At 27.6% G+C, this 26624-nt stretch overlaps 1 protein-coding gene across 1 annotated transcript; it reads right to left on the reverse strand.

The window, feature by feature from the left end:
- Window positions 1-6182: 6182 nt before the first annotated feature.
- On the reverse strand, window positions 6183-26207 carry LOC129971448 (RYamide receptor-like). Its single transcript, XM_056085223.1, has 2 exons — window positions 25396-26207; window positions 6183-7227 (listed from the first exon to the last, which is right to left on the reverse strand). The coding sequence occupies exons 1-2, from the start codon at window positions 26164-26166 to the stop codon at window positions 6748-6750; spliced, it is 1251 nt and encodes a 416-aa protein (XP_055941198.1). The 5' UTR covers window positions 26167-26207; the 3' UTR covers window positions 6183-6747.
- Between the last annotated feature and the right edge of the window lie 417 nt (window positions 26208-26624).

Here is a 26624-nt window from a genome sequence, read left to right on the forward strand (position 1 = left end):
ATATATATATATATATATATATATATATATATATATATATATATATATATATATATATATATATATATATATATATATATATAATATGACATTAAAATATAAGAGAGAAAGATTTCGAAAGTTTAAGAATTCTTTGGAAGCTGAGAAAGTGCTGCTTGATTATTCTTACCTTTTATTAATTTCGGAACAATTAAGTTTAATGAAATCAACGTAAATAATTTTGTGCTGAGCACTGTGAAGTAGATGTCCTTAGATACAATGTGTTACATCAAAACAATGTGATCGAATTTAGCGTTATAAGCGTTCTAAACTCCCAAACATTCCTAAAGCCTGATATATACAAACAGGTAATTTAATTCATTTGGATATACGTAATTCATTTTACAAATGAAATCTGCAGACGAAGTGAAGATGCCTATTAACTACACCTTGGCAGGCAAACACTCCTGAAGGCTTTGGCATAAAGATTGGTTAATCTACAAAATAAGGTCATTATATATTTAGAAGTTTGTTCAAGTACCAGACTAAGAGACATTAATTTAAATATTAATTCTATGATTAGGTGACACGTGTTTTATCATCCGAAGAATATATTATCAACTCTGATAGTAGATAAATATATATATAAATAAAATAGTATATAGGAGGACACTAAATTCAAAAGCCCAAAATAAGTAGTTTAAAATAACTTTTAAACTTCTCTCAAGAAATTTTGATGATATGGACTACATTAAGATGATATATTGCATAAATCATAAGTTTTTTAAAGTAGAGCTGGGCAAAAAAGATTTGTCTCGTCATTTCTGTAGGACAGAACTCTATGAATCAATGTTTATTATGATTGCTTAATAGAATTTTTCATAACATATTTTCTTTTAAAAAAAAGTATATGCAGGGACAGCAAAAAATGTGAGAAGAGATCAAACATGATTACATTAGATCAATTTTAACCTTACGATCCACAATAACAAAGTCTGATTTTAAAAAAAAGCAGTATAATTTAACACACCCTAATTAGTTGAGTAAAATGCAGATAGAATCACGATTCGCAGCCATTTCCTCATGATGCAATTTTAGTCATTACATAAAAACGTGCGAATTGGGCAAAGAGTTGCGAAATCATATATTCTTATAATAAAAAAAGTCCTGTTATTAACAAATTATCTAGAATAATGCTCTTCTAAAATTTTAAGACCATGTTGAATGCGCTTGTAAAACAATAAATCTGCGTTATTTCATTTAAATTCTGAAACTTTGTTTTTTAACTCAAACATAAAAGAATACATGATTTTTGACATATTTGTTTATATATTCAAGCAACTTATCTAAACCATAGCCTGTATAATTTTAATATAAAGATAAGCTTCATTTTTTTTTGTTTCGTTTGCTAAATTTTAATCTTTGCTCGAAATTTACACACTGCATTAAATTTTTGAAAAGTTTTCCTTTGATTTACGTGAAAATACACAACTTCTGAACTCTTAGAAAATTTCTTTTTTCGCCACATTTATTTTCTTTATCTAAGAAATTCATTTTTTCACATCATCCTAATCAATACTGCGTTTCCATTTAACTCTTACTTGAATTCAATTTTTAATTAATTAAACCAAGGAATTCTTTGCATTTTTGTCGATGAATTTTATAAATATTATCATATAAGAAACTTTTTGTACTATCTTAAAATTAAAAAAAATGACATCAATTCAGTTCCCATTTCTGAAAATTTTCCGGAACTTTAATACATTTCCAAAAACACTTTTACGTATAATTTACAACAAAAACGTTTCATTGTTGCAATGAAATTCAAACTTTTTTCATTGTTTATGCCAATATTTAATTGATTCTTACTTTGCCTTTTTTGAAATTTGCAGGCATACCCTGATAAATTTTACTTTCCTTTTTTTTCCCTTCATGAATTGTTTTGCAAAATTTGAAGGGAAAAACCTCTTAATATAATAAATAGATTAGGAAATACATTTAGTAAAATCAAAGATGATGGTTCTCTTTTTCAATAATTTTGACCACTATGTTTTGATTTTGTTAAACCCGTGAAATATGTCATGTCATTTTTATTCGGAATTAAATGCATATTTTTTACGAAGAAAGGAAATTGGAGTTTGTCATTGTCAAAGTACGAGTAGATATTTAAATTCGTGGACAGTTATTTGACTGAGAGACGTTCATACAGACAACGAGCAGGAAAGGCGCAAGAATACAAAATAAAATATATATTAAAAATCTAGATTTCCTACTCCTGACTATACTTTTGTCAAATCTGTAACTATAAAAAATAGATACAATTACAGATATCTACGTAATCATAACCTAAATTATCTTAATATCTATAATATAAGGGTAAAACGTTTATTACAATTTTAAGTTTAAAATTATCATATTAAAAAAAACCCTGAATATTAAATTTTGAAAAAAAATGTAAATGAAATAAAAATAAATTAATATTTCTGGCTAAAACTTTAGTCAGTAATGAAGATTATTTACTGAAACATTCAAAATGATTGCAACACAATTGGTAATAGCCAAAAACCCTCCACTCGAATTATTTTGTAATTTTATTTAAAAGCAATACTTGTTTTCGGAATTATTACTTATTATCAAAGCAGAAAGATAAAATTCTGAACCTGGTAAACTTCAAAATTTTTCTTTTTAACCATCTCTTTAAAAAAAAAAAAAATATGCACTAACGTATATCAAGGTACAAAATTGGTATACACAATTCTTTTCTATTTGAAACTGCAAAATTTTCTTTTAGAAAAACGGCTTTAGTTAAAAAAAGAATCTATTTCGACTATAATCTGATGATGCATGAAGAACCCATTCAAAGAAGATTCAGCGGAATGTTTGGAGGATGAAAGAAATGAAGTTCTTCTCAGATATTTGCTGACATTTTGCTATCACCAGCGTGCGTAGGAATCGAAGAAACTGGATTATCTGAAGTGGAGAGGGATTCCGTAAAAAATTTGGTGTGTCAAAGAACTGGATTCTGTATCCAAACCATGCTGTGATGGGATTACGAAAATGGAATTCTAAGAGTAAATATGTTGTGGGAAGACTATTTGACACCTTTTGGAATGAAGCACGCATAAGATATGAATTAAGTTATTTTTTGCTCTTATGCATTCTTAAGAAGTATGTATTCAGTACATTTCTAGTGCATGTCTTTGTTGTAAAAATGTATTTTTAAGCATATTTAGAATCAACAGATAAGTAACAAAACCGGTGACTAGAGGCGGGCGTCAAAATAATTCCGCATTGTTCATTATCATGTGGGTTTTTTTTCTTGCATACAAACTTCTCCACAGTATCTTAAAATTGTTCTTTTATCTGTATTTTATTTAAAAGTCCAAGTATGAACATGCGCATATAATCGAGTTATTTTTCTTCAAATTTTTGTGCCGGCGTCCAGGCCCTAAGGGTAGTGCGTCTTCCCTGTGGTCTGGGAGTCCCGGATTCTAGTCCTGGTCCAGCATGATTGTTCTCTACCATGTGTTCTATCTGTGAGGTGTGTGAATGTGCGCCCCTGTGAAAAGGGGTTGTGTAATCGAATGTGTGAGTGTCATCTTCATATGAGCTAAAGTCAGGCTTCTGCCCTCGGTTGCACAAGGGGCCTTACACTCATAAGCTACCCTCTTTCCCAAATCTCTTGGACTTGGTTTGAATTGGATTTCAATCCAAGGGGATAATCAACAACAACAATAAAGTTTTAGTTATCATTTATGAAATCATTGATTCCACATCTCTGCAACTGGGATTGAAAAAATATATAACGCACTAGTTAATTTCTACTTATTTTGCACTGCAATCTGTATTGTATTCTTGATTTTTATTTGTTAAATTCAAAAAGTTATTAACATTAGTGTAATTCCGTAATATCTAAACGAAGCAAATACTCATTAAAAGATAGTTTAGATTTTTATCGTAACATCTTTCCGACATTTAATATTATAACACTTAACATTTTTGATATTAATATTTTTAATATTTTTGGTAATTACATGATTTTCAGAACGTATTGCGTTTACAAAATAAATTTCAATGTTATTTACAAAATGCAAGAAAGAAAATAGCAATGGAGTCTTTTTGACTCCATTTTTCTGGTAGAACAAGGAAATTCATGTCTCCGGTTATGGGTTAAATTACGCTCTTTTTACATTTTCCAAGTATTACAAGTAGTTACAAGTTGTCTAAGTTTACAAGAAGAATTAAATTTATGAATATTACATTTGTAGGATGCATATAAATTGTATAAACTAAAAGACACAGAAAAATGAATTTTTCAAAAGAAATTTCAGGTTAAAGTCAACATTTATTTTCACAAAATATTGCAGTAATACACATAAGAACTAAAATATAAATAAAACATATACACAGTGATTATGATCTGTAAGAATGTTCATTACACAAAAGCAAGAATGTTTCATGCCTGTAATGAACAGTACATTAAAAGTGCATGCAAGTACATTGTACAGGATCAATACGTTTCATATATTTATTGAAATAATTCACATACACAAAGTAGATATACAAATATATACTACAATAGAGAAAATGTACCATAATACAGTTCGGATATTCTAAACAACATGAATTAAAAAGTTTTGGCACATGACCAATCATATGTGGGATTAAAATTAAGTATAGCTTCTTCATGAAATTGCATTTAAATTTAAAAATATATATATACCTCGTATCGAAATAAAACATTGAAAACCCCTTAACTTTGCAGAAATATATGATTTTTACTGTTATTTCTTTTGTTGCTTTTTAAAAGAAATATCTATATCTCGAATTAATATATATCCATAGTTCCTTTGATGAGGTTTTCATGCCACTTCTCCCATTGTTATTATATTTGTGTCTTTTTTTGAAAGAAAGAATATTAATTTAATGACCATTAAAATTAATAGTAGAAATACTACATAATGAATTTATTCATGCTGAAAGATATTTCTTTCATGCTGGTTATTTATTACATACTATTAGACATATATTACTCAAGAAGATAGTCCTCCCAAGTTGAATAGTATACACAGTTAGCATATATATGATAAACGAATATTTCTTGAGATCCATTACATCAAAGAAATTAAATTATTAAGCGTTATCTACCAAACATATTAAGACGCATTTCAAAAGTATGTTTATCTTCAGAAATATATAATTACACATGCTTTGTTATTCTAAAAACACTTTATTCAACCAAATTTGTGCTTTATTTCATTTAATTTATACAAATTTCACTCTCATCATCTTAGAAAATATCACATGCAAATATAAATGCATAACGGTTGATGATTTATAGATATATATGTCATAATACATTGAGTTCTTACAACAAACTTTTGATTCGATTTAACATTATAATAGATTGTGTTAGTATTTAGGGAAAACATTAAAAGATTAAAATATTAATCTGATGATTCAGATTGATCGTGTAAGAAATCCATTATTATTTTTACTACAAATACATTAATATTAAGCACGATAATTACGAAACAAACATGCTTGTACATTTAATATTTTGTTAAAAAATATCTTTTAACAGCTCAAAGATTGCTCCAATCATAAGGAATGCAAACAATTGCCAGCGTTCGAATTAGTGATGTCTATTTATGGAGTATATATTCTTTTATTTTTGTTCATGTTAAGAAGATTCCAATGGCCCTCTTTTAATGTAATAAACGATTTTTTTTGTTAAAAAAAATGCAATAGTTCAGTGCATGTTATTGGGATAAACCATTCTAATTTTACACTTCAGTTAGCAAAATTGCATAAGTTTCTATAATTTGCCTTAAATTAATCTAAATTATTATTTTAGTTAATGATAATACTGTCGAAGAAAGAAAATGTTGGAAGATATCTTCTGGCAGTAAACCAGGCAGAGTCTGTAGAAAGCAATATAATACACTGAATTAATTTGAAATTTTGATCATTTTTATGTACATTCCTTTTACAGGCATCGCTTGTTAATTGATGAATACAATATATACAAGTTTCTTATTGGTTCTCCATTTCAAATAAGTTAAATAATTAAGATATCAGTTTAATTTTGTGAAATTCCATTTGATGACAGAAACAAATAGGAAAATCTCAATTCAAAATTTCTAAATTAATTACACATGTGGATGTCAGATACAATAAAATTTATACATGCTACATTATTAATGAATTGATGAAAATGAAAGTAAATATTCATATGATGGAATTGAGTTATCGATTCATACAATGATTTATGAAAATACGTTTGCTGAAATATAATTTCAGCTGTTTTCTCGTTTCATGAAAGTAATGTGCAAGTTTCGAGATAGAAAAATATTATATGAATGAACAAAAATCAAATAAACATGCACTGTATGTTAATGAAAATCTTAGCTTGTCATGCATGCATAATAAGAAGACATTATGATTTTCATCTCTCATGCTTAGTTAGGGAATCATTGCACATTAAATTCGCATCATTGTTTCATACTTCTGATGAGTATTAATTATATATGTAAATCACTCACCATCTCATCACCCATCATACAACCATCATACCGACAAACGTGCTGTGTTATCAGCTTTGTTGATGGAGTTGGGCTGGGAGCCAGCATATATTTACCATTGTCATGCATGCATACTTTAAATAAGAAGACATTATGATTTGGATCTGTCATGCTTAATTGGTGAATCACTGCAAATTGTTAGCTCAAAATCTCATCATTGTATCATACTTTTGATGATTTGGAATTACACTTGTGAGTCACTCACCATCTCATCATCCGTCATACAACCATCATACCGACAAACATGCTGCACGGTCAACCTTGTTGATGGAGTTGGGCTAGGAGCCAGCATACATTTACCATTGCTGTGCAAAGACCTTGGTGATGAGCCGTGGACACTGAGATTCCTGACACTTGTGTATGTGGAATAAGTGTTGCAACGATGAAGAGTATTTTCTTCTAAATATCTGTTCCTGAAGCGTGTGCAGGCGATGTTTCTGCAGATCTGAAAGAAGCCATCCCTGAACTTGGAATTCATCCAGCAGTAGATAATGGGGTTGTAGGAGGCGTGACTCATGGCAAGCCAATGGCATACAAACCATACATAAACGATGTTTTCATACTGCCATATCTTTTCGTTTTGGTCTCCGACGACAATCAGAATATTGAGAGGTAACCAACAGAGGCTGAAGACGGTTACGACTGTTATCATCATTTTGACCATCTGAAAGAAAAAATATTGGTATAAATTTTTGAATATTTTTTGGGATCTCTGCAAGATAACTAATTATTAAAATCCTGTTTATAAAAATATGAGTTTATTAAAATTTTTAATCCTAATATTTTGACCCTTTTTAAATTTATCCAGGTTATGGAATGAATTTAGTGATTTAATCACTGGTTGGGGTGTGTTTTTATACTCTAAATTTTAGAAAGGAGATTGATATAATTAGACTGCTATTAAAATAGGAATTACAAAAAATAGGATTGGTAAAATTACATTGAACAAATAAATACAATTTTATAAATTTTTTAATAACAAACGATAAATTTTTTGTTGATCGAAAAAAATTCTGCAATAAATTAGAATTGATTTCATGCTTCATTCAAATTTATTACCTTTATTATAAAACTTAAAAAGCTCAAACGTTTATGATAAGTGACAATTAAATTAAGTATGAAGATGCTATTGAAAAAGATTCAGTATACGCATAAAAAATAATTTAAATTTCTGATTTCTTTTGTATTTTATGATTTTTAACGATTTAATGATTGAAAGCTACTATTTGAATTTAAAACACAGATTAAATTTTGATATTCGCTGCTTTTTTTGTCATAATGTTTCTGATTTTCTTTATTCAAAGACTTGCATAAGATACACTTCTGTTTAACTTTTACTTACTTTCATTTGATAAAATGTGTTTCTTGAATATTTTAATGGATTTCGGTAGAAATTTATTCACGAAATGATTATCCTTGTTTTTTAAGACAAAAAATGCAATTAAAAATTTAGAAAAAAAAATATTTAAACTTAATATGTTTTTCCTAATAAAGCTTCCAGAAAATGCTGAATGTCTGTGTAAAATCTAAAGACAATAAAAGTAATTGTAAGTCCTTAAAGTCAAAAACATATTAACTATTCATATAACATTGAAAGTATGCAAGATCATAAAAAAATCTAAGACAAACTTCAAATCTTATTAAGATGTATTATAGCCTGAAATAAAAAAAAATACAAAAAGCTATTTCCGTATAAACTAGACATAACTTCAAGCTGTTACGGGAAATACGTGTCATATGTATAAGCATTCAAACAATTGCTTTCTTAAAAACACTCGCATAATTTTAAAATTTTATTTCATTTTAATTTATGTTTCATAGAAGCATTTATAATTATTATTATTTACTTTTCGATTACAAACATTAATTTTTGATTCATCTTACTCTTTCCAGATGATTCATCTGACGATGATAAATTAGTGTTTATATTACAGATACAATTCTGAATGATTTAATTTCAATCGTAAATAACAGTGTTATATTTTTTAATTAAGGCTTTAAAATTTTTTAAAGAAACAAATATATAAGCATTAGAATGCTTTGAATATTAGTAATACAAGAATATGGCTTATGGGATGTAAAGAATTTTTATAATCTCTTCACTCTCTTCTCTTCAATGTGTTAACTCTTAAATATTTACCACACAGTTTGAGTAAACTGTTTTAATAAGAAAATTAACTCGTACTATTAATTAGTGAATATAAACTACACTTTACTGTCTACCAACATATTGCACTTCTCAATGAAAAACTTATGTTAAAAAAGAAATTTTAACGGTTTTAGGATATCTCGAGACTCCAGACATTAACAGACATGGTGTAACTTTTGTCGAATTATCTCAAGTTTTTGAAATAATTTGTCCCCCAGATTTTTGCTAATTTTCAGTTCATATAAATTATATGTATCATAATCCTAACGGGATTCCACAGTAGAGCAAAGATTTATCAACCTTCAGAAACAGAAAGAATTAAGAAAAAATGGTGTTTTACATACAAAGAAGACATCTAAGTTGAAAATCAGATTTTAGAGATAAAACTACACTTTAAAGAGAAAAGTTTCTAAACACATATTAGGCCTTAGAGACAAACCTAATCCTTGAGTTGGAACACTACTAAATTATGCAGCCGACGTGGGAATTGACGGTGAATACAAGCAAACCTTATCTGAAAAGAAGTTTCCGTGGCAGTTGAGAATAAAGCTAGAAGATACAGCATTAAATTGCTATTACTATGGATTATCGGACTCTACAGCTCTATTTTAATGTGCTTCAAGACTACAGTTTAGCAACGCAAATAAATACTTCAAAGTTGTTGATGCATAAAAAAATTAGGAGAGCAATGAGCCACTATAGAAGGAATTTATAAAACAGTCAAAAGAATAGACAGTCATTGTAAAAATAATACTTAAATTGTAAAAATAATAATTCTTGATATTATTTTTGTTACAGAAAAAATTGAGTCACTGTGACAGTTCAGTTTATGTTGGCCTTGGCTTCAGTTTATGTTGGCCTGAAACTTGGCTAAGATGATGTATCTAATATTCATTTAATGTAAATCAACAAAGAATTTCAGATTTGGGGATTTATCAGACTATGAAGGCATGGTTTATAAGATCGTTTTAACAAGCTTAAAACAATAAATAGCGGGAAAAAATTATAAATATGCTAGCAAACGTATTAAAGACTTCATTTATATAACCTGTTTGTGATGAATTTGGTTGTTTAAAATTTACGAATATTGTTAAAATATTGCATTTTTCATAAATTTTGAGTGATCGGAAATTATTCTTTAAATAAAAATAAAAAAAAATTCTCTTAAAACACAGTATCATTTGAAACTATTTTAAGCATAACTTTAAAAAAACATAAAACCTTAAATAACTACTAAAAAAATAGTAAAATTATTACATTTGAATATTTTTTTTATCTATTAACGTGTGCCTTTTGCGTTGTGTCTGTATTGTCTTTGAAACTATAGACAACACAAATAAGAGTTCACACAATTTGACAGCATTGATCATTATGATAAATAATATATTTTTCTGCTAGTTTTGCTATTCATAGAAAATGAAGCTTATTTTCGTACATAATTAATTCATTAGTACACCGTTTAACGTTCATAGAGATCGTCTGAGTATTGAGCAGCTGGGTATTTTTTACTAACGTAGTTACAAAACACCGAACATTTTGCTTTCGGAACCTAGAACTCTAAGGATATGTAATCTTCAAGTAGGTCATAAATTATTAAAAATTATATGGATATTTTAAAATGTTGAGAAATTCCATTTTAATAATTAATGTACAGTTTCTTTTTTTACATTTTTTAAAAGAAACTTAAAGTAAATAAATGGAAATTTGTATATAAAAAGTTATCCAAATCTTTTGTTCACTAATTTTATCATGATGATGTTTACAAGCTTGGTATCATTTGTAAGCTACAAAGTAGGCTTGAATTCTGTAAAATCATTTTTACAGATTTTATTTACCAAGAGTTCTGAATTTTCTGGATTGTTTCATTCTGGATATATGTGCTTACTTAGGAATGTTCAACATTTGAAAAATTGTTAAAAACTTAATCAAAATCTGAATACTTAATCTTTATCTGAATACCTTAGGACTATGTTATAATACAATCCCCTTTCAAAAATATTTTTTTATTGTTAATTCTCAGTAAATGCATTATTATGGGCATAATTTTTATTTTCGTGCATTTTTTTCTTAATTTTTGCATTTATCCATAGTTATTTTAAAAAAAAACATTTATATGTCAATATATACATTTATATACCAATTGCATTAAAGTATCGAATAATGTCAATAATAATGTTATTTTAATGATTTTCGTGCGAATAAACAAAATAAATATTAGATTTATCGGATTATTACAAACTAATGCTTTGAAAAATTCTTAAAATATTAAATGTTTTATTCATCACGATGATAGTTTTAAATAGATATTTTTTGTATTTCTTTTGTAAACAGTGTATCTCAAAAATTATTGCAAACGAAATGCAGCGAGTGGAAAAATTCCTAAAACAAAGATGTTTAAATTAGTGGTTCAAATGTACTTTTCCCTCCTGATATATAAACCTTTTCGTACGTCAAATTTTATTTTAAAATTTTGCTAAGGTTTAAAATGTTTTCTAATAAATGCCGCTGTCCAGATTTTACTTTCCACCAAATGTTTTTAAAGAATAAATTCAATAAACTCATTAAACAAATTTAATACCCAGTGTAGTACAAAAAAAAAAAAAAAAAAAAATTCTGCATTTACGGTCATTTAAAAATTTTTTTTGTAGTATACGTTTTGAAGAAAAAGCATTTTTACTTGTATTGAATACATTCTTCTATTATAGAGTTTTTACATTTTGGACTACGGAAGTGGTTTATTTATAAATAACAAAAGGACCGCGGTGGCCTGGTGGTAAGGTCTCAGCTTCGGAACCGGAGGGCTTCAGGTTCGAGATCCGAATCCACCGTAGAACCAACGTGTAAGCGTGTCTGGTGCTCTTAAACATCCTGGACAACCGTCTTGCTGCTCGTGTGGCTTGGCGGAGTGTGGAGAGGGGGGTGCCTGCTCAGGTGTTGTTCTCGTCCTCTGACCGCGGTTCAAAATTACAGGGTCCGTCCCAAAATAGCTCCGGTGTTGTTTTAAAACGGGACGTTAATATAAGTAAGATAAGTTTATAAATAACAAAATCTCAGCACTGTAACAAAAAGAACTTTGTTGAATATTCGAGATTTTTTTTTTTTTCATTCAGTTGTGGAAGATATATTTTGAAGACACTGACATGTCATTTAATCAATTGGCTATTCCTTATGACAAAATACTATTCTATTAAAATTTTATTTTGTAGCTATTAATTATTAATAAAAAGAAAACGTTATGCTATTGCTGAATATTGTACACCTGTTGGGAAATATTGTACATTATTTGGAACGTTGCTGACTCAATTGAAATCAGCAACCGAAAAATAAATAAAATGATTTTTTTTTTAAATTTCTATCTTGCATGCTCTCATTCTGTGTTAATGATAATATTATCATTAAACTGAATTTATCGAAGATCAAAATTCTCACTCATTAACACCAATCAAATATTTCTTGACATTTAAAAATAGTAAATACTAACTATATTGCTTAGTACAGAAAAGGACTGAAAAATATTTATTAAAAAAAGAAATATTGACATTTTATTATAATACGTACTTTTCTTTTGACTTCATATAGAACGCCATACTAATAGGTCAGTAATACTTTGGATTAATTATGTATAGAAAAATTCTTTTGGTAAATGAAATGTAATAAAGATGTAATTAAAAAAAATAGGCAATGGTTATTGAAAAGGTTAGAAGTGGACAAACTTGGTTTCTAGTAAAATATGGTGTGTTGTTGTAGTGCAATAAATATATTTTTAAAAATAATATATATGATAATAATAATTTTGAATTTATATTAGTAATTAGTAACAAAGATTTTATTGATGTATATTCGCTTTTAAAAACATTACTAACTACATATGTGAAACATTTCCTAAAATTCAAGAAAACATATTCATACCAGTTAAATATGCTATTGAAAAATTTATTGGTTATTTAAAAAGATTTAAAGTTAATTATTAAAAGTTAGTCTATTAAGGGCAGCTTTTATTTTATTGGCTTCTAATATCTTAACTCTGCTTTTATTTAAGAAATTCTATTCAGTTTGTAATGAAGAGCTTTATCATAACACTGAAAAGATTAATAGAACTTTTATACTATAGCAACGTAAACTGTTTTTATGTTTCCGGAAATCCTTTGACAGAAAGAAAGTATAAAAATATATATTAGAATGCCATTACGAATATCCAATGAAACCTCATTTCGAGGACCTAAAGCGTAAACAGCACATTTATACAGAGCCCTGCGTAGGTGCCTTATTAAATCCATCATCTCCTAGCTTTTAAAGACTGTGAAAAAGGATTAGAACTTATCATATTTCCATTTTCCAGAAATGGGTAACAGGATTACTCTAAGATTTCAAAGTTATCTCATCTCGTTCCGAATTTTAGCCTTTTCCTTTACAGGGTTTGCGAATTCTCCTCTTACAAGAAAGGCTCTGAATACTTCCGGAATCCTCGGGTGTCAAATCTGCATAGTGAATCATACCACCAAAGAGATTATGTGAAGCTTAAGGCAACAGGTGGGATTATGTGTGGTAGCTGTGTAATGAACTGAGCGTCTCATCTCTCATCCAGAGAAAAGTGGTTTTAAAAGGGTTCTTTCGTTACAAAATATTTGTTTGGCTAGAAAGTATTTTAAGTATAGAGAATAAAGCGCTTCATTTGAAAGAAAAACATCGATTTGATTGTGCGTTTTTTATATAAAATAAATTTAACATAAGCGGTTTTTAAAAACAAGCTTTTGTTAGTGTACTAAATAGTTGAACTGTTTAATTAAATTATTGTCTTCTTTTTAATCCTTAATTCATAATTCGCGAGAACAAATATTAATATATTATTATAAATGCACACATATAATTAATTATTTTCATATTTACTGCACGGGTAGTCTACTTGTATAGTTCTTCATAATTCAATTAGGATAAACGACTAAGTGATAATTGTTTTGAAAATATTAAGAAAGCAAGCTTATTGTCAGCGAGAATACACGCCTACAAAATGTCAAATAAATACTAAGTAAATAAATAAAATTACAATAAATACTAAGTTTAAAATAATAATGAATACTAAGTTCTGCGAAATTAAAGAAATCCCAAATTCTGATATGCGTACCAAGTTTATAACTACAGAATATCCTTGAAGTGAAAAAAATCATAAAAACTTCGTAGCTATTATTCCAATTTCTCCTTTGTTATTCTCTTTTCGGCCCTCAAAGGATGTCTGTTAGCATGATGAGGAAGATTTCGTTTGTAAGTATTCTTTTGAGTATAAAAATGTTTTTATTCGAAATCAGAAGTAGAAAACATGTAGCATTCTTGAAATCTTTTATAAAAGGAAAATAACAGGATTTTTTACAAAAGCCTCCTTTTCTTCAAAGATTTTAAAACAGGATTTCTTACTGTTTATTTCTAAACCGAGCAAAATAAAAAGTATTTATTTTGAAATTATTTAAGGTAGTTAAATAAATGTGTTTATCCTAATGATATGGCAATTTGAAGGAAATATGTATTTGTTGTTGCTACAAATAGTATATGTTAAGAAATATTTTAAAACGGGCAATATTGTTCGTTCGAGAAAATAAAATTCTTTCTTAGAAACTTTTTCTTGATTATTTCTGAAATATATTAATTTACTTTCGTACAAAATTTTAATTTTCTTAAGAATTTAAGTTACTGTTTCAAAAAAATTCCATCTTGAATTTTAACATTACTTCAGTAAAGAAATGAATTAAACAGAAGCCAAGATGGAAATGCAATGTGAATGGCAAACATTTATTTCAATTTCCAATTCTATTATTCTATCAGCAGACGTTAAAAATGATGATTTTTGTACATTTAAATGCTTCATGAACTTAAAAAATGTAAAACCAATAGGAGCATTTTTAATCTTTAGAGTATATTCTATTTTTTATGAATGATACTTACGCAGTTTTAGGCTTATGAATAAAAAGTTATCATAAAGTTATAAGAGAGGATGAAAAGGAAATAGATTCCCACGAAGCTAATGTTTGACGACATTTTGACAGTATTAATTTTTTTTAATAATTATCTATGGAATAATACAGCTCCTGATATAAATATGATCTTTTACTTACATTCTTCAAAGATTTAAAAACAAAAATGTCTTACTATTTATTTATAAACCGAGCAGTATAAAAAGTATGTATATTAAAAATATTTAAGGTGAATTAATGTGCTTGAATATGTAGTCATGACCACTAATTTCCCCAAACGTTTACAATATGAAATTAGTGGTCATGGTTACATATTCAAGCACAAGATTTCTTACTATTTATTTCTAAACCGAGCAGTATAAAAAGCATTTATATTGAAAATATTTAAGGCAAATTAATGTGCTTGAGCATGTAACCATGACCATTAATTTCATATTGTAAACGTTTGGAGAAATTGTATTTTAAATATTTTGCTCATTTAGCATTCTGATTTGATAGTAGATTTTCTGCCTTTATTGTAGGAATATGGATTGAAGTACCAAGTCTGATATCAATTCAATAAGTGTATGAATCTAATTAAAATCAATTTTTGTTTTTATTGAATAATGACGTGGAAAATTCTAGATTTGATTCCCATAATATATACACCATTTGATTATCCAATTTTAGGATTTCCCTCTTTAATTTACCATAAAAGTTTTAACAAATATTATAGTTAATAAGAAATTATGTTTATGTCTCACTCAGCATTATATTTGAATTTCTACTGAAACAGTTTCAGCTGATTCACTATATCTTAGAATAATAAATCATACATCTATAACATATTCCAGATACATTTTAAATATGTAATAATTATTAAGAAGATTTAGACGCCATGATTTTTGAAGATGGCTACTCCGATTATTCTGAAAAACGAAACTGGAAAGTCATTTTCTGTGTAGAAATACCATATTAGCATCTCTATATTTATTTTTTTAATTTTTTGGATTCAAATATTATTTAAATAGTGTTTTATTTATTAACCAAGCCAAGTAACCATGACTTCTCATTATTGTTACTCCATTATCCTGAAACTCGATACTGGAAAATCATTTTATATGCAAAAGTTACTGGATTGGTTTTTCCAAACACAGGATGGAACTCGGAACTCTGTTATTTCGAGTATCCTGAAATGTGAAGATAACCTACTCTTGGTATCCGAAAATAGTGTAATAATTACTGAGAAGCATTTCAAGTAACCACAATCACTTAAGATTCTTATTCCGAGTATGCTGAAACGCGAAACTGGAGAAATCACTTTATTTGTAAGAGCTTCTGGGTTCGTTTTTCAAAGCAAAGAATGTCTGTGCCATCATTAGCCGCATCGGAAACCACGTAATCGGATTCAACAAAGAAAAAGAAGGGGAAAAACTATTACACGAGAACAAAATAGCAGAATCAAGAGTGAGCGAATGGAGTTTGAGCAGCAATTGTGGCGAATAATGAAAAAAAAAAAAAAAGAAATATTATCTCTTGAAATGCTCAAAGCCAGAATTCTTTATAACTAGTGATTCGAAACATAAGTCTGGCCTTCTTCTCTCAGAAGAAACTTTTCCTTCAAAAATTGGATTCAATATTAGAAGGAATCGTGTTCATCCAAAGTTGGAAGATAGATGAAATCTATTCATTATTTTCATTAACTATAATGGATTGAAATGAATTTTTTTGTAAGTAACAGAAGCTTTGATATTATTTTTACTAAATTTTGTGTATGTGTTTTCTATTAATTTAACTCTTTAAAAGGTCATTTTTTTCTAAACATTAAAATATTTTAGGATTTTGATTGGCTTAAGAAAAGTGAATAATTTAACTTATTAGATAAATTTAATATGATTAATTAATAATCAAATAACAAATCAATATACACCCTTTTTGCCTTTTTGTGTGGTTGTTGTTTTGCTGTTGTTTAATGACATAAGAGCTATTTTCTGGCTAAATTGCTCAAAACATATGATTAAAATATCTGTAAATGTAAATAAGATTATATATTAAAAATAACATTTCACAATGTAAAATTTATTTTGAAAATTAAAACACCATTTCAATGAAAATTACTAAGTCAGTATTTAAAAGACATTATTAAAATCCAAATATATTTATAAAAGCCAATGTTCTATAAAAATTGTAAAATATTTTTTGTGTGTGAGATAAGGAACAAAACATGTAAGCTTCTGTCATAAAGAACTTAGATTTTTACATTACATTAGAACTTTTATCAGAACTTAAGACAACCAATGTAATTTGATATAACGATTGAAGAATTTGCGAAAAGTATACATTCCGTGACCTTAAAAAGGATTAAGAATGGAAGTATAAATAATATTAAATTCAGAATTTGATATTTGTTTCAAAAATGAGTATAATATGATTTTAGATGCTAAATCATATTATATGCTTATGAGATGCTTATGAGAATTTTAAATGCCGAAATTTTTTAACAGATAAGGATTAGTTATTCAATATTTAAGTCCATTATTTAGCTCTAAAAATAAATAATGATATTAAAAGCAGAGTGAAGAAAAGGACATACAATAAAAAAATGGTTAATGACATTGAGAATAATAAAATTTAATAAACTGTTCATATAATTATTATCGATTCTAATCTATATTTATTTCATGTTAGATCAAATTAAAATTAGTATTATTTAAATTATACCATGAATTATTATTATTTAAAATATTATGCACGTGAATATTAACAAGAAAATTCTGAAATTTTGATTTTTGTGACGTAAAAAAAGATATCAGTATATTTTGTTAAAATCCAGCATAAATGTTTTTTTAGAACATTTATGTTACTTATTCTAAAATTTTGAAGCACAATACAACAATAAAATATTTTACAATAACGGAAGGAAGAAACAAAAGAAGTTATAAAACACAAATCACTTTAGCTAGGGAAATAGAATGAAAATAATGAGTGAACCTATTTTTTAGATTAGATAAAACCTATTTGTTTAAACGAACTCAACCTTTCAAATAGATATATTTTCAGTATCAAATTCTATTCTTAGAAGTTTATTTTCTGCTTACGCAAAATGTTGAATTTTTATGGATAAAAGTATCAAACTATATGATTCAACTTCAATTGTTCATTTTATTTCTTTATGGCAAACAATGCATTTTTTAAAATGTAAATCAGAAATTTGTAAATTTAAGTTTAAACACTTTGATCTTATATAAAGATATTCATAAATTAGAGACCGAATGATTATAAGTTACTTTTATATTCATATAAAAGGAATTTCTTGTTCGTTGAGAAGCGCCTCGCTATTATATTCCTATTCTTTATACCCTTTTCAAGGGAATGGTTTTAGTAAGAGTTCGAATAAAAATAACCACACATTTTCTCTTCACTTAAAATAATTTTGATCATCTTTCAACTTTCCATTAATAAAATAAAAGTTGATTACTTAATTAAATATAAAATATTATTTGTAGTAAACAAATAACATTAATGTTTCTACAAATAATACCTGAATATTAAGTTTAGGATCGATTTAGATTGGAAATCTCCAATTGTCTATGTGTAAAATTATTTAACATGTTTTTAAAACCTAATAGATGCAGTTCAAACAAATATCTTTTTTCAAATAGTCAAAGTTTCGAATATATAATTTGTTGATTCGAAATATTATTGTCACCATATGTTTTCCTTAAATCTTCACCACGAAATTTTATTCGCTATACTAGACAATTCAGAAATTACTTTTAGAATGATATTTTTAAAAGAATAATAATGAAAATATATCAAGTGGTTCTTTTTGTCAAATCTAATTTCTTCTTCTTTTTATAGTATATTCCACTATATTCCAAGAGCTCATCAGATAAAAATAACACATCACTTCATAATTGCAACGAAACAGGCTAGAATTCAATGTTTCTTATCGATAACGATAAAGAAAGACTTTAAATAATATACATTAACTCACATCGCACATAAGTTTCTCCACCTTTCTCAGTATTTTCTGCACAATAACAGAAGAAGGAAAGTCAGTTTTGTTTGTATAGAGTCGAAAGATTACATATCAAAGATGCCAAATTTCTCAGAAGATAACTTTTAAGAGAGAAATGTCAGAATGGAAGGCGTGTTTTCTATTTTTATTGGCGGTGAGTGACAGGAGGCAAACGGTGGCTGTCAAACTATCGTCATTGTTTGGGGAAAAAAAAAACCTGACGATAATAGGCAATCCTTTTTCCCGTTTGGGAAGAATGAAAAAAAAGAAAAAAAATAGACCTGGGTTAACAATTGTGGGGAAGATTGCCATGAATCTTTTTATAGAAATTGTCAAAAGAATTGTTATTTTTTAATAAATAAATCAGAGTACTTTTTGAAAAATTTCTTTTAGGTTTAAATTTTTATATTACGAATAATTTGTGATGGCATCAATTAAATCGAACTAGAAAGTGAGGAAATGAATTTTCAACGTTAAAATAGATTTGTCGTACAGCTTATTTCTTTACTTTAAGCAATTAATGTTGCTTCATTTTAGCAAAAGAAAAGAAAGAAAGCAACATGAAAATCATGTATTGATTATAATTATCACTATTAAATTACAGTCTGAGAATATAGCATAGTTATTTATTTATTTGACTCCCCTTATTTTCAAAATAAACTTTCAAGTTCACTAATAACTGTTTGAAATTTAAAAACCAAAATTAAAATTATTTAAATAATAAAGCATTCTTATTCTAGATTACGATAATCTATTAGAAAATTAAAAGGAAACAAAGAAGAAGGAGAAAAAATTGTAGAAACAAAAGTATTAATTTTAATTACAACTGTTTAATATTTTAACCAGATTTTTTTCTTTTCGATCATTGTTAATATATGATTTATATCATAATCATCATTAAAATTATTTTTAAAATAAAAGTATTTTTATTTTTATTTTTAAAATAAAAATATTTTTGAAAGTAGATTGCGACAGATGAATCCCGATAACTGTTGACATTAACGGGAGGCAATTTTCATACAAATCGTGTGCAGATGGTTGGGAAGGGATAGTTGTTATACTACAAATAGGCCATTTATATTCACTGATGGCAGGTCCTAATGTGAGCGGTTAGCTTGGTGAAGAGAACATACTAGCAGCAGTGTGAGCAAGATTTATTTTCCCTTTTGCTGATGATCCTACAGTCAGTCTCTTGTCATCTATTCATCAGAGACTCTTTGTGACTGCGAAATGTTTTTGAACATTATCATTACGGAGCACTAAACTGTTGTTTTGAGATAACCTTATCCATAATTAATGAACTTATTTCTATGTCCAAAGCAGATCCACAGTTAGAAATCATTTTGCAACAACTTTTGTTCTTTTCTTTATATTTAAATAGGGTGATATGTTTTATGGTTAATAACACTCTTCTTCGTTCCCAATGCATGGATAGAAAAAGAGAAATAGCGCAATATAGAATGGCCGACTTTCTCCTCGAGTTGAATCTGGTTAAGCTCGAACTGTAAGTTTCCGCAACTATATTTTCGCGTAATAACTGTAAGATATATAGACACCCCTCACTTGTCGATAAAAGATTCTGGAGGTGCTGTTCAATTTCGCCATTTAGTGAGCTGATCATCCCAATTTTTTTTTTTTTTTTTTTTTTTTTTTATGGGCTGTAAAATAATCAACATCTACAACCACAAAATGGCTACTCCAACCCGCCGGAAGTCACACGGAAAAATCTGAATGACGGACCGCTACAACAGCAACACTGAGGGGAACTGTGGTTGAGTCCTAACGGCCATCACCGGCCACGGTACAATCCTTCCCTAAGGAAGTTCGTTGACTCACCGATGTGAACAGATAGACATTTTTGTGTATCCACCAAGGTGGCAAGAACCAATCACCATGCCGAAAGCTTCTCAGCCTCAATTACGTGGTGCCCCCCCCCCCGTTAGACTAAATAATAAGAAAACCTAATGAAGATATGTGTTTAATTCTTCCGTGTTTCGGCACGACGCAGTTTAGAGAATATTTCTGTTTTCAATATTTGTCCTTGCAAATGTGTTTTTATTTAACTGGTGGTTCTTAATGATTTTACAGTTGGCATTTAAAGAAAGGCATGTTTAAAAACGGTAGCTTTTAGTTTGGCATTAGTTGATGCTGTAAGTGTTCCCTTCATATAGCGAAAAGTCATTTTACTATTAATATATTATAGATCTACTAGAAATATTATGAATTGTATCTTAACAGTTCAGAACAAGCGAATATATACTGTGCCTCCATTTTCGAAGCGTGCTTTTTCTGAATAGTGATTTCATTCCGCAATGTAACTACTTCCAAGTTCATAACAGTTGTAATGTAGGGCTTAGAATTAGAGTTTAATAATACATTATTTATATCAACAATAAATACACTTGTTATAAAAGATTATTAAAGACATAAAAAAAGATTTCATATCTATTATGTTTAAGCGTCACCAAACTTCTGTTTACTAACGTTAAACAAAGCCCTTCTAACTTTAATGTGGCCATTTAAACAGAGTCACTTCAAAGCCAATAGCAACTTATAAATTAAGAAAGGAATTAATGAAAAAGAAAAGAAAATAATACTGGATTCCAAAAATGTTAATAAAAGTGAAGTCCTTTCGTACATTTTTATATGTAAACCTTTGGAGTGTAAAAAGAGAAAAATACAAAAATTCTGGAAATGAAACTCAAATATATGTATTAAATGAAGTTCCATTTCTTTTCTTAAAGTAAAACTGGAAGACACGAAAAATGAATCGGAAAAACTCCCAGAAGAATAATATTGATTCTTTAATAGAATTTATAAAGCAAGGTTTTGAAATAGAAAAATAAAAGGAATTTGAAAATCAGCATAAAACCTGCTTGAAATGAAAGAAAATATTTCAGACGAACTGATAAACATTTGAAAAAATAATAATGGTAAGTTTGAAACATGTCTTTAACATCAGATCATAAATATGCATCCTTAGAAATTATAAGAAATGCATTCGTGGATTTAGGATTTTTTTTTCATAAGTAGGATCATGTTTCTACTAAAATTTAAAATTCTTCTTTTAATTATATTTAAGAATGACAAGGGTAATAAATGTTAAAAATAAATACTTTAAAAGACTACACATTTCTTACTGTTTCCGCAGTTACTTTCTTGTTTAATGACATCATTTCATACATAATTAATTTAGATGTAAACCTCCCTCTGAACTTTGAATGCATTAATTTAGAAAGATGTTGTTGACATTATTTTACGAAATCAATTAATTTTTCTTTTGAAAACCAGAAAATAAAAGATTTTACCTTGTAATTTAGAAATAACATTTCGGCTCATTAAATAATTACAAAATATATGGAAGAACATAATTAAAGATGTCTTGTAAAAATAACAAAAAAATGACGGAAAATAATGAATTAAGTAAATTTGATTTAAAGTTTCTCTCCGAGGAAATAAATGGTACATTTTATACCGAGGAAATAAATGGTACATATAGATTCATTTTTAAAATTAAAGTATATTATTTTTCAAACTACTTTGATACTATGCATTTCACAAATGCAAAGTTAATCGTTTCTTCATCAATGTATAAAGCTTTAATTTTATAATATTAAATGGCTTTTTCGAAAAAAAAATCAGGTTGTTCTGAATTATATTCATGTACTTTGCTAATTTCCTCCATGACATTTATGTATAAATAAATAATTGGGTAAAAATTATGGAATGCATAAGCATCTTTCACTTTGTCATATTATCTTGAATTGTTTAAAGATTTCTACTACGTACTTTTATGAATAAATCTCATTTAATTTTATTCCCAAAATCTAACAAATAAAATAGAAAATAGTAAATTATTTTCATATCTTGGGTTTTTGCCGTGTATGTATCAAGGTTTGTTTTTAATTCGTTCTATATCAAGATTTAACTTTTTTCAATAAGTAATGAAAAGTTTGAACATGACATTTTTTTAAAAAATCAAATACATAAAAATCTGGAATTTCTAGAATATTTAATCGGCGCCTTTTGTTTTAACAAGTTAATTCTTTAAGAAAATACTAATTTCTTGACTAAATGCAGTTCAACTTATAATCAGACATTGATCTGTCTAAGGAACAATGTAAAAATAATAAATCTTGATAAACTAGGTTGTTTTAAAATTTTAAATTTCACTTTTACATCGATAAATTCAGTAAAATAATTTGCAAAATTATATAATACCTTTGAGCAATAATCGCACAAAATAATTTATGTTATCAAAGCGTTTACTAAACCTTTGAAGAAACATATAGATGTATTATATCGACGGGGTAGGTTGAAAGAAAAGTAAAAAATCAAAATCATGACATTTGAATGATGCAGACTAATTTTAAAATTATAATATATTTGATTTAAAACCATGAGTTATAGAAATTAAATTTTCAGATGAAAGAACATTTTTCTGTTTCATGCGCTCACTCTTCCAATGAGCACTGAGAAAGTGTATAGTCATAAATTGATAATTTCCCTCTTAATTGGTATTCTCTATTAGAATTCATTATATTCACATTTCTTTAATTTTGAGTTACCCGATTCACATCTTTTTTTTCCAAAGGGAATTCCTCTCAAAAATACATTATTCGCATCATTTTGCAAGATTTTAATCATTTTCGAATTTCTCCAGGATACGATTTTGGACATATTTTTGTCTATTAAGTATGGGAATAGATAAAATAATTGTAATTCTTTTGAAAGAATTCTGAGTAAGAATTCTGAGTAAAGAATTCTGAGTAAAATGCAAATCTTCTAAAGATATAATTTTTTGAAATTTGCATCAACGATTGCTTCAATACAATTGTCAGAAATTAGAAAGAGATTTAATTTTTTTTATCGCTAAAAATTTTTGTATGAATTTTAAAACAAATATAGAAATAACATTATTAAGAAACAGATCCAGATTCTGAAAAAAAACAAAACAGCGAATTCTGTTAGAACCTTCTACACTATCTTTTATCCATCCTTAATTACAATTAAAATGTTGTATTTATGGCCCAGGAATAGCATTTTTCCTCATATTTCACTTTCATGTCCCAATGCGGATTTTTTTTTTGTTTTATCTCTTTATTCTGCTATGGTTAATTTATATTTTGGTAAAAAATTGTTAATTACCTACATAAATTTTTAAAACAGCTTTTATAAGAACCGCTCCTAAATTTGTATGAGTAATTTTAATATGCAATGTTCAAAGAAAGCTGTAATTGTGTTTTTTCGCATTGTTCATATTTAATATTTATCAAAACTGAAAAATTCAAAATGCGCGTCTTATTAATGAAAGACTGTCTAATAACCTGTTTTTCTTCTTTAATTCCTTGCAATCGTATGCTTAACCTGTTTGCTTTTTGCTTTCTTTTTTTAGTTTTTGTTTCATTATTCTTTTATCCAATTGCCATTTCTAAGTATCTTTTGATCCATTAAAAGCATTCTTTCAAATACAAGTACTTTGACTTTGAAAGTACAAATTAAGGAATATTAGCATTTATATAATCTATATCGAAAAGAGTTTTATCCGTCGACTCTCTAAATTAAACTTTTTCAAAGAATTTAGTTCTTTTTTCAAAACATTTCTTAGTATTACGATATTATTTACCGTATTCTCTTTCATTATGTCATTTGACATTAATCTGTGACAACAGACATCATTGAACGTTTCCCCCATAAGCTCTGTTAATGATGAACACTTATTAATAGGGACACGAGCTGCTAACTATTCTTAAGAAAATGTGTTTATAAATAAAATCTTATAACATCTAAGTACATCAGTCTAGCAAAATCAAAACAAAAGCCAATCTCATTTAATATATTTTATAGCTTTTTTTTGGTCTTATTAAGAAACGCTTTTAGAAGAAAAGCATTTCTGACTTAAAATCAAATAGGTATGAGAACCTCTTGTAGTCTGAAATTTTGGTTATATACAAGTAATTTGTTTTATTTACCTAACTTTAAACAACATATTTAAAATTGTAAATTATGTATCATATACATGAATTTAATATCACTTTGCTAGATACAAGTGTTTTATTATTTCAAAATTATTTTATATGAAGAATACTTAAAATAGTTTTTGTTTTCCATTCCAAACTGTATGCGGACAGCCAGTACATTTCAACTGAACGCATATTAATATTTTGCTATGATTCTTAAAACTTATTCTATAAATTGTTGAAATATTCAAGTTTCTTTTCAAATGACAGATGGCATTGATACCTATAAAATTAAAGGGACAAAATTAACATATAAATATTAACGGCTATTTTAAATTCCAATCACTTTAAATTGCTTATTAATATTATAGTAATTATAATGAATTAATGATACAAAATTTTCCAATTTAGATTTCTTTAACTAATGACTTTTGTAGCGCAAAATAATGAGTACTTAAGTGAAATTCAGTTACGTATAGCAAAAGTAAATGAACAAGATAATACTGGAAATTAAATAAATTGATTATTTATGGAAATTTAGATTTAGAACCATTAAACAAAAATGAAACAACTAAAGAGAAATCAGAATATCAACTTTCAAGTAAATGACGAGAAACTGAAATAATTCTAAAAGATTTTTTCAATTCTTTACTTTGCCATTAAAAGGCATGAAATTATTTAAAACATGAAAAAATTAAATTATGCCATTAAAAGGTATGAAATTATCTAAAACATGAAAAAAAAAGAGATTATTTATTACCTTACGCTTGGAAGCTGCTAATCTTTGGTCCCTCACATCCTCTGCTTCTCCAGGTGGCTTGTTCCCCCATACTACAATGGCTATTCTAGTGTAGGTGTAGAGAAGAACAATCAGTGGGAAAAAGTATTGCAGTATCATAAGTGCCATACTGTAGTAGTATCTCTGCTCTGTAGTTTCCCATGCTTCAGTACAAATGTATCTTCTTGTAGTATCATTGAAACCATCCCATGCTGGATGGATTTCGAGTTTGGATAACACCGCTGTTGGAAGAGGTGTAATCAGAGCCACTACCCATACTACAACAATAATAAGTTTGGCCTGTAATTTAGTCATTCTTGGTCTTAATGGGTACAGAATGGCAATATATCTATCTATACTGATAGCAATAAGAGTGTAAGCACTGATGAAGACTGATACCACTTGTGCATAGGACACTAGTACACACATTACTGCTCCAAATGGCCAGTATTGTAACAAGAGATTGGAAACGAATCCAAACGGGATGCAGAGGCATGCCATAAGTATGTCACCAACTGCCAAATTAATAATAAAAAAGTTTGTGACGGTCCTCATGCGTTGATAAGCAAGAACAATGTAGCATACCATTCCGTTTCCACCAACAGCTGCAACAGACACTGTAATGTACATAATATGCATCACTGCTTCGACAGTTTTTGGCACAGTAACTCCAATTTCGGGATCAGGGAGGAAAACGTCTACTTTTTCGGAAATATTTCCAGTCATTTCTTGAGTTATGTTTCCAGGTAGCATTGTGAAATATAAATCTTCAAGTTAATATGAATTAATTAGCTGATCGAAAATATTCAACTTATATTTTCTTCCATTGGTAGCATAACTCACACTTTAAGACTAAATAACGAATATCCGTCATTTAATAAGTCATGAAAATACTGATATACATTCATTGTCATTTCTGTATAAGATGCAATGCATTATTATTGAAGTAGGGATATTATTCTTTTATTGAATGCATTTTCATTTCAAATGCATTAAGGTTATGATCTTTATTCGTTTGTCAAATTAAAATTTATTGTAAGAATTTTTGAAATTTATTATTTTCCGAAGTGAAGGAAACTTTTCTTTTACAGTTATTTAATGATCAGCAGGAGCAAATAAAATTGTTTGTTCTGTATTGTAGTTACTGTATTGTAGTCTGTGCTGTTAAAAATTGTAGTTACTGTCTTTAAAAATATCCTCAATAGGCAGAT

This window comes from Argiope bruennichi, chromosome 1, assembly GCF_947563725.1.
Source record: "Argiope bruennichi chromosome 1, qqArgBrue1.1, whole genome shotgun sequence".
NCBI lineage: Eukaryota > Metazoa > Arthropoda > Arachnida > Araneae > Araneidae > Argiope > Argiope bruennichi.

Bases quoted from the DNA above. Each gene is read 5' to 3' on its own strand.
- LOC129971448 (XM_056085223.1), bottom strand. From the start codon at position 26,166: ATGCTACCTGGAAACATAACTCAAGAAATGACTGGAAATATTTCCGAA. The intron at 7,228-25,395 runs GTAATAAATAAT...TTTTTCTTTCAG, and splicing joins TAGCAGCTTCCAAGCGTAAG to ATGGTCAAAATGATGATAAC.